At 40.7% G+C, this 10,150-nt stretch overlaps 1 protein-coding gene across 2 annotated transcripts in view; it reads left to right on the forward strand.

Annotated features, from left to right (window-relative positions):
* The window catches only part of SEC22A (SEC22 homolog A, vesicle trafficking protein), a 59,331-nt gene that overhangs the window by 9,763 nt on the left and 39,418 nt on the right, over positions 1-10,150 (forward strand). For both annotated transcript variants that reach the window (XM_004712233.2, XM_045287567.1), the window contains exons 3-4: positions 5,383-5,546; positions 6,512-6,706. In XM_004712233.2, coding sequence (XP_004712290.1) covers positions 5,383-5,546; positions 6,512-6,706 — 359 coding nt within the window. The remainder of the gene's footprint in view (positions 1-5,382; positions 5,547-6,511; positions 6,707-10,150) is intronic.

Raw genomic sequence — 10,150 nt, forward strand, 5'->3', positions numbered from 1 at the left:
CAGCTAGTTCTCTTTCTGGTCCGTATATCCTTGCTGCCCCGCTGATGGCAAAGCATTTTGTTTTCAGCTTGCTTCCTACTAGACATATTTGGTGATGACAAACCCATATGCTCACTTTCATAATGTCACATCTTTTAAGTCTGTTTAAAAGTTTCCATAGTATTTTAGAGAATGGAATGCAGTGTGGAAGGCTCTATTTTTGAAATCGTATGTTTCTTATACTTAGCAGTTTTAACAGTAGATTCAAGATGGCATATTCCACTGGAGAAGTTCCTGTATCCAGGCAAACTGCTCACAGGGCACATGTGGCTACCAAGGATAAGGAGATTTGCACTGTGTACGAATCCCGCTGCTGAAGGAAAACCCACTCTTTGGGTCCATTCCCACTCAGAGTGACCCCAGAGAACAGAACAGAGTATAATTGCCCCAGGGGGTTTCCAAGGCTATAAATCGTTCCAGAAACAGACTGCCACATCTTTCTCCCTCAGAACAGCTGGTGGGTTTAGACCGCCAGTGTTTCCATTAGTAGCCAAGTGCTTTAACCACTGTGCTACTAGGGCTCTTTACAGAAGAAACATTGCATCGCGTATTTAGTGTAAAGTTTCATGATAGGTGTTATCAGTTTATTTGCTGTGAATAGTCATTTCGCATGCTATAAAGCATGACTGTGTTCTTCCAAGTGTATTCATTGTACTTATTGCAAGCTCCGGGCAGGCAGGACCTTGGTTTGGCATCAGAGCCCATAGTGTCCAGTGCGAAACCTGTGCTAAGTGCTCTTATTTTCTGCTGAGGGCAGGACATTGTTATCACTGTTTAGCTTGATGCAACAGGCCCGACCTGCCCTACTAATGTCAGTGTTCACTCGGTAGCGTGTACAATTTCTACTTGCAAGTTCATAGATAAAATTGTGTACCATTGCTTATTCATTTTGGTTGGACGTTAGGGCTTGGGATCACTTGTGGTATGGCTTGCTTGGATACATGATTTGAATTAGCTTTTTAAGAAACTGGTTGAAAGGAGTAAATCCTCTTTACCAGGATTTTCTGAAATTTTGCTGGCCTTACCTGGTTAGGAGACCAGTGGCCCTGGAAAGACCTAAAGAAGTTCCTAGTATGCATGGCAGAGAGGGGACCGGAAGATGAGTAAGATGGGTCAGTTGCCTGAATGGGAGAAAGGGGCGCTCTCATTGACAGGAAGTGGCTGTAAAGACCATTTCCAAAAATGAGAAATGGCAAAGCCTAGAAATGGAAGGGAAATGATAAAGAAGGAGAATTAGAGCTCCAAACATTGGCAATTTAAAAATTGTGCTCCAGCTGGAGGAAAATGGGCTGTGTGTGTATGTGTGTGTGTACAGCAATGGCTATTAAACCTATTGGCCTGCCTATTAGACCCTCAGAGCCATCTGCAGCCCTCACTGCAGAGGGGATCAAATGGCCCCAAGAACATCCTTCTTTGTGAAGTTGAAGCATGTTGAAGGCTTGTGGGCCTGACTCTATAAAGTATTGTGGGCCCTACTTGAAGAGCAGGTAAAGTTCTTCTGTCGTGTAGTTAAATACTTATTGAGCTTGTATTCAACAAATGAGTGTATAAGTGAGGAAATGAATAATGCCATCGTTGTACTCATTTCTTTACCAATTTATTAAGCACGTATTATGTGCTGCTGTTGGGTGCCATGGAGTGGGTTCCCACCCAGAGCCCAACACTGGCTGGTCTGCACAATCTTTCCTGTATTTGAGCCCATAGATAGAAAATACTCACGGTAGTAAGAATATAGTGGTGAACAGTGCAGAAATCATGAAAAAGTAGTGAAAAAGATATTATCCAAATAGCCACATAGATATAGGATTATAAACTGGATTACGTTGTAATGGGAAAAACAACTGCTGTGGTATAACCCTGGGGTGGCAATCAATTGAGATGTGTGATGTGACAGGGACTTAAAGAACTGATGGATGAGTAGGCGTTGCATGTGAGAATTGGCTCGTGTGGGAGGTGGGGTTGAGAGCGTTGCAAATGAGGAAGACAGGATTTGTGAGTTTCTCAGATTGGGGTGGGAGGCTGGGAGTGGGCTGCTGTCCTTAAGATTCTGCAATCTGACTTGTATGTCTGGGCTGCACATGACACAGTGGAGAGGTTGGCAGAGAATGTACCTGTGAGGCAAGTTCCAAAATCCTCAAATTTTATTAGTGCTCATTAAGAAGCAAAAATAGAGATGGATTTGTGGCTTGAGAAAAAAATGGCAGGGGAAGTTAGTGAATTAGGAAGTAAATGGCTCGTCTATATTATTTGGAGGTTGGTGTTGCAGTGTGGAAAGAATGTGGACTTTGGAGTCAGTACTGAGTCCATCTTGGCTCCGTTTCTTAATGGTATGTGATTTTGGGTAAATTGCTACACCTCTCTGTTTCTCCATCTGTGAAATAGAGGTAGTGATGCTGTTATTGTGAACCTGAAATGATACTAAAGCACTTAGCAAGGGGTGAGGCTCATGCCACTACCCCTCTTCCTCTTCCAGGCAGAAGGAGAGCTACGTGCTTGCTTACAAAATGTGAGCTAGTGCACCCTGTGGAAACTGCTACTCCATGCACAAGCCAGCATACCTGTAGATGCCACAGCACTCCATACCATCTGAGGTAGTTAGTTTATTGTGCCAATCTGGCCGATAAACACAGGTGGGGTTAATTGAAGGGCGGAGGGATAAATGGCTCGGTGAGCCTAGCCATTCTATGTCTCGGGTCTCTTGCTTTCTGATGGTCAGACCAGGGTGCAGCTGCATTAGCCAGTTCCCTGCTCTAGCTGGCAAGGCTCACTTCCTGTAAGACATCCCTGAGGAGAAGCCACATGGACCTACCCTGATGCAGCCGTGGGTGCTGGAGCACCCGTGTGGAGACCCCTGCCAGCGCTGCGATGCTTACACGTTCACTGACTCGGCTTTCCTCCTGCATTCGGCATCATTGTGTGTGTTTTGTGAGATGGAGGAGGACTTTGTGGATTGGTGTTGGGCATATGGGCTAATGTTGGACTTGTGGGCTTGGGCAGCACTGGGTTGGGATGTTTTCTTGATGTGCACTTAACCTTTATATAAAACTCTCTCTTAAACATGAGTTTCTGTGGATTTGTTTCTCTAATGTACCCAGACTAACACATCATCTGAGTCAGTGAAGTGATAGGATTGCTTTCTGACCCAGTGATAGTTGGAAAAGCAAATGTTTTTATAGCAAAGGTACATTGACAGAGTTGTAAGAAACTTCTGGAAAACTGGCTTTGCATTTCAACGGCTATGTTCACTTTATCAAAAATCATAGTATAATTAACTGTTCTGTAATCTTTCAGGAGAGCATCATTATTTATTACATAAAATAAAGACTCCCTGAAAATATTAACAAGTGAACTTAAAAACATAAAGTTCCATTTTCTTCACATTCAGTTTTCTAGCTAAATTCACTGCAAGCCAGATGAAACAGGTGGGATAAATTGTCATGTGAGTGTCTGTGACTCGCTCCCTCATTGCTGTGAAATATGGTACACCCCCACCCCCACCCCCATAGCACAAAGATGGGGTCTGGAAACTTCGGTCTTACCACTGGAAGAAGATGAAGTGATTGCTGGCTAGCCAATTAGCCACTTCCCAGGGTGGAAGAGCTGTTTCCACCTGTGTTTGCTCAAGTTTTCATTGGGTGTATTGGGATGCTGATGACATATCTGAGAATTTTGATAATGCTAATGAAGATTTTGGTTTTGTTTTGGAAGAGAGGAAATTATTTTGGAGAAGCATAGTTTGACCTTTGATTTAATTACCAATTTTGTAGAAAAAGGCAATGTTCTCTGGCAAAATGTTTTGACTGTAATGTTGTAATAAGGCATTTAAGGCAAGAGATAATTTAAAAATAAACGAAAGAATGACCCATTGTCTTTGAACACAGTCCAGTTCCTAGCCCCTCTCCAGGGTAGAGAGGAGAGCTGCCCCTAGGGTTTCTGGGATGTAGTCTTCACGGGAGTGGACAGCTCCTTTGTCCCGAGGAACAGCTAACCTGTGGTTAGCGCTCCAATGCTTAACCTGCGGGGCTCCTGAGAGATGCATTTAGGAAATGAAAATGTTTTATGCAGCTATATGCACATTGATATTTTGTTATATTTCTTTTCTGTTTTAGAAAATGCCGTTTGTAATCCATTAAACTAATTTTATAATTTCTTAATGGGTCACAGTTCACAGTTTGAAAAGCATTAGACCAAGTGACTTCAGTAGGAGGGAATTCCTGGTTCCTCCAGATACAGGGTCGGCACAATTCCACCAGTAGTATATCCCGCACCAGTAATGATAGATGATCAATAGATGCCAACCCAGAAAGGTTCTTTGTAGCATTTTTCCCTTCTCTAATCACGATGCCCTGTAGGACCAGGTATTGCTTTTTGTTGTCATGTTTCTCCTGCTTCTTTGATCTGAAACACTTCCTGGCAACACTGAAATTCCCCCCCCCACACACACACCCTTTTTTATTTTTTAATTTAAAGAACATGTTCCTCATTCTGATGTTTCTTCATGGTTGGATTTAGGCCATGCACCTCTGTTGAATACTACATAGGTAATGTAGCTTTCTGAGCTATCACACCTGAGGGCACATTGTGTCCCTTTACTCCTCCCAAGTGATATTAAGAATAGCTAGTCAAGGTGTTGTCTGCTGTACAATTAGTATCTTCCCTTTGTAATGGGTAGAAGGCCATGGGAAGACAGTTTCAAACCATACAAATAGCTTGCCCATTAAATCTCTAAATTTAACGTCCATTGACTGTCCTTTGCTGATCCAGTCTGCCATGAAGCTTGCACAATACTCATTTTCTCCACTCCACATTGACCGGTGAGCACTCAGTATTCTGTCGTAAGCAAGGGTCCTCCCTTCCCCCAATTTATTTTTAATTACTGTTATGAACTTGGCAATTCCACCTCTACCCCATTTCCCTAATGATTTATAATTCATTACTGTGTAAAATAGAGGATTTAACTTTGGGGTCAGTAGATGAATTTAAGTCTTAATGAGCAATTTGAGATTGTCTGTCAACAGTGTTGTTTGGACATATTTCTGAGGAGAGTGTTATAACATTGATTAGACACTAAAAGATTCTTGACCGCCCTGGGGGAAAGGGTTAAACTTCCAGCTTATCTGTACCTTTGTTTGCTTGCCTTTGCTTTCTACCCTTTGCCTGCTTTTAAATTAACTTGAAAACATATTTTGGTTCCCTCTAAAACTTTGCAGGAATATGTAATAAATATTGATATCTTCATTACCACTGTAGCAGCAGTTTATGGTGTATAGAACCAGTCATGTGAAGCAGTGAATTACCATGATTTAATTTGAAATTTTAAAACCGATGTTTTTTACACCGTAGTTTTATTAGCTCTCTGGGAGTGAGCTACATGATGTTGTGCACTGAAAATTACCCCAATGTCCTGGCCTTCTCTTTCCTGGATGAGCTTCAGAAGGAGTTCATTACTACTTATAACGTGATGAAGACAAATACTGCTGTCAGACCATACTGTTTCATTGAATTTGGTAAGGGCCTGATTTTTTTTTCCTTTTTAAGTATCCTATCTCCTTCAGTCATAAGCAGTTTTTCATCTGATACTAGGGAGCAGAGGAGGAAGCTCAGAGAAATTTGGCAAATGATACATGAATTATGGCACCTTGTTACCTGCTAAAGATGCCTATTGGGGAAAACTGTGAATTATGAAAGGAATTATGCTTAGTAGCACAAAGAATTAATCCCAGAGGACAGTTTCTCGGATATTCAGAGTCTTGTGTTAATGTGATTATTTTACATAATCTGCTTAATGTAGAACAGGGGTTGGCAAACATTTTCTGTGAAAAGACAGAATATAAATGAATGAATGTATGTAGTTATATTCCAATAAAACTATTTACCGTTGTAGGCAACAAGCTGGGTTTGGCCTGCGGACAGTAGTTTGCTTGTCCTAATGTAGATGGAGAAAGAAAAGTAAAACCAAGTACAAATAGTAAAAATAAACTTCTACTTGGGAAGTATCTAGGAAATATCTTTCGTTGGTTTTAGTTAATTTTTTAATGGACATTCTAATGGTGTAAGCAATAAATAATATTTATAAAAGCATGCTGCAGAGTGTATGTTCTTCTGTAATTGCAATCTAATAGATTTGATGTATCATGAGATAATCCCTATAAAAATACTGTTTAAAATTAAAGCTGATTTTATTTCTGTAATTCCTTGACGTGAAGTGGTTATAATAAAAATATTCTCACACTCATGTACAGCTAAACTCCTAGTTTATTTACAGTTATAATTTTTAGAATGTCTAGTTGATGCCTTCATTGTATATTAACATTAAACACAAATAGTGGTAGGATATCCCATGATGCATTGGCCAGTTTTGGGTAACAAATTAAACTGTTTATCTGCAAAATTTACTGTCCATGAACATCACACTCTCAAATGATTTAATTAACACATGACGGCAAGGAAACTTATTTTTTATTTTACGTAGATAACTTCATTCAGAGGACCAAGCAGCGATATAATAATCCCAGGTCTCTTTCAACAAAAATCAATCTGTCTGACATGCAGACGGAAATCAAGCTGAGGCCCCCTTATCAAATCCCCATGTGTGAACTGGGGTCAGCCAATGGAGTCACATCTGCATTTTCTGTTGACTGTAAAGGTGCTGCGAAGATTTCTTCTGGTGAGTTTTGGATCTCAACTATTTCATTTTTTAAACAAAAATCATACTTTCTTAAGAACTGAACAGCTCCCGGTCATGCATTATACTTTATCCTAATTTTTTTAATTGAGTACCGGAGAATGAAGAAATTTAAAGTAATCCCTTTTCCCTCTGGTATATAAAGTAAGCTACCAGATAGATGACTGACTGGTCAGGGAAATTCTTTCACACGGAGACATCAGAGGATCTCTGGCTAGGAGAACACTCACTTCTAGAAATGAATAATGTGTGTTTACAGATGTGTAAAGCGCATTTCCCGATGGCAGAATGACTATGTTCAAGGCCAGGGTTCTCGACCATCACATCAGTGAGCATCTACTCACCCTTCCCATCCCGAAGAAGGAAGGGACGCTAGCCTCAAAAGCTGTGATAGGGTAAAAATGGCTTAAAAACAACAATTTCATTATTTTATAAAGTACCATATATCACTATCTAAAAATGTCTTCCTTCTTCAATAAGTTAGCTTGCCTATATTGTCCCCCTATTTATCCAAGTTTTTAAACTTCTCCCTCCCTCCCTAATAACAAGCACTTCAGAACTGTGACGTCAGCAATACAGTGAAGTCGGTTCGTTTCATCAATTTTAGCCTGAGATTTACTTTATATAAACTCTTTACCTCCCTTAACCGTGTTTTCTGTGCATTTTGAATCCCTCGCCATCCTGGAAGCTTCCTCTGGCCATGCTTTAATTTGTTGAAGGCAGGCCTGGTTCTGACCCAGAGCGACCCTTTGGGCAGCAGAGTGGACCCTTTGGGCAGCAGAGTGGCAGTAGAGTGAAATTATTTTCAAAAATTTTTTACATGTATGTGATATTAATTGTATTGTTCAATAGTTTCCTCATTTGTTGGTTTAACTTTCTTTGGACTGCATCTCTTCCAGCCACTTGGCCATGTACCTGTCTGCCATATTTCTTCACATGAGAGCATCCTTCCAATGCTACCTCAGTTTGATGAGCTATTTCAGCTGGTATCTGTGCCTCCGTGGGGCCTCCTTTTTCACCAATGCCTTCAGTGCACCTTGGACTGCTTCCTTCAGTACCATTGGTTCTTGGTCGTGTTACTTCTAGAATTGGTTGAACACGCCAGTTCTTGGTACAGTCTTTCAGTGTACTCTTTCCATCTTCTTTTGATGCTTTCTGTATCATTCATACTTTTTAAAATGGAGGCTTGAATTATTTCTTGAAGTCTTTCCATTTGAGAAGTGCTTCTTTATGGTTTTCTAACTCTGACGGTCATCCAGTTGATGCTGACCCATAGCGACCCCAGAGGACAGCGTAGAACTGCCCTTGCGGGTTTCCAAGACTGTCACTGGGTAAGAGTGGAATGCCTTATGAAACGGCAATCTAAGAGCTAACCCTCTGTGCCACCCTATTTCAGTACAACACTTTGTCATCTTACACTGCCCTTTGAAATCTTCTGTTTAGTTTTTCTGTGTCATCCTTTCTTCCGTTTACTTTAGCAAAGTGTGGTACTCAGGACCAAATACAATCTTCCATACTTGCTTTGAGAATAATATCAAGCTAGGGCTTCCTAATTTTATTTTCAGTTTGTTTTTTGAAGACTAAGTGTGGAATTCAGTCTTTCTTTGTTGACATTCATTCTGTAATTTTCCCTTGTTCAGCATGAAGTACCATTGAATTTTTAGATGGTGCTAGTTTACATTAGGTCTTTTTACAAATTTGATAATGATTTTATTTTGCTTTTTTATTATTTCTGTCCTTTTACTTTTAAACATTAGCACTGATTAAAATATAAGGTACTCAACCAGGACTTCTTCCAATTTGGTATTTCCTTTCAACAAATCAATTTTCAAAGTATCTATCATCTGGCAAATATTATACTGAAACGAATCATTAGAGAAACAGGATTATATGAAGAAGAATTCGGCATCTGGATGGAGGGAAAGCTTACTAACAACCCACGACATGCAGATGACACAGCCTTCCTTGCTCAAAGTGAGGAGGCTGGAAGCACGTGCTGGTGAAGATAAGGATGGCAGTCTTCAGTGTGGGTTACCACTCAATGGAAAGGAGACCCAAGTCCTACAACTGGACCAATAGGTATCACCATAATAAACGGGGGAAAGCTTGAAGTCGACCAGGATTTTGTCTTTGGTTGGATCCATAATCAATGCTCATGGAAGCAGCAGTCAAGAGGTTAAAGAATGCATTGTATTGGATAAATCTACATAAGACCTCTCTAAGTGTTGAAAAGCAAGGAGATTAATTTGAGGACTAAGCCCTGGTTGTCTCACGTGAATGTGAAAGTTGGACATTGAATAAAGAAGACAGAGGAAGAATCTGTGCATTTGAAGTATGGTGTTGGCAAAGAATATTCAAAGTACCATGGACTGCCCAAAGAACAAACAAATCTTCCCTGGAATAAACACAGCCAGAACGCTCCGTAGAAAAGCGGTTCTCAACCTGTGCCTCGCAACCCCTTTGGGGGTTGAGCGACCCTTTCACAGGGTGCGCCCAATTCATCACAGTAGCAAAATGACAGTTATGAAGGAGCAATGAAAATAATGTTATGGTTGGGGGGTCACCACAACATGAGGAACTGTGTGAAAGGGTCGCGGCATGAGTAAGGCTGAGAACCACTGCTGTAGAGGCAAGAATGGTGAGGCTTCATCTCATATACTTAGGACATGTCAGGAGAGACCAGTCCCTGGATCGGGACATCATGCTTGGTAAAGTAAAGGGGCACCAAAAAAGAGGAAGATGGAGTCTCAACACGATGGATTGACACAGTGGCTGCAACAGTGGGTTCAAACGTAAGAACAAATGTGAGGCTGGCACAGGACTGGGTGGTATTCCAGTCTGCATGCTGCATAGGGTTGCTGAGAGTATGAACTAACTCGAGGGCACCTAACAGTAACACCTGGCAAGTTCAACTTACTAAATTAGGAATATAAAAGAACAAAATGTATGTAGCTTGTTTGAGTATACTTAGTCTGTCAGCTATGAACCTTCTACGTGTACTATTCTACCTACATTTTTTAATCATCAGATTATTTCCAAGGATACCATCTTGGACATATGCAAAACTTAAAGCATTACCAAACAACATCAGCCTTTTCAAGGATAACTGCAACCAGAGTGGTCTGAAGGGAAAGATGGAAGTAAGAGACTAAGGCTAGTTCATCATGACTTAGCCATTGTAAATTGCAGTGAACGCCTGAATGACTCTTTTCTAGGTACTCACAAGATAAACTATAGGTGACATAGTTCTCATCTAGCCTATTAGGGGTGTCACATTTTTTTTTCTTTTTTCTTTTTTCTTTTTTAACATTTTATTAGGGGCTCACACAACTGTTATCCCAATCCATACACACATCAATTGTGTAAAGCGCATTTGTACATCATTTCTCAAAACATTTTCTCTCCATTTAAACCCCCGACATTAGG

This window comes from Echinops telfairi, unplaced genomic scaffold (genome assembly GCF_000313985.2).
Source record: "Echinops telfairi isolate 266 unplaced genomic scaffold, ASM31398v2 ScPeMD7_17;HRSCAF=63, whole genome shotgun sequence".
In the NCBI taxonomy this organism is placed as follows: Eukaryota; Metazoa; Chordata; class Mammalia; order Afrosoricida; family Tenrecidae; genus Echinops; species Echinops telfairi.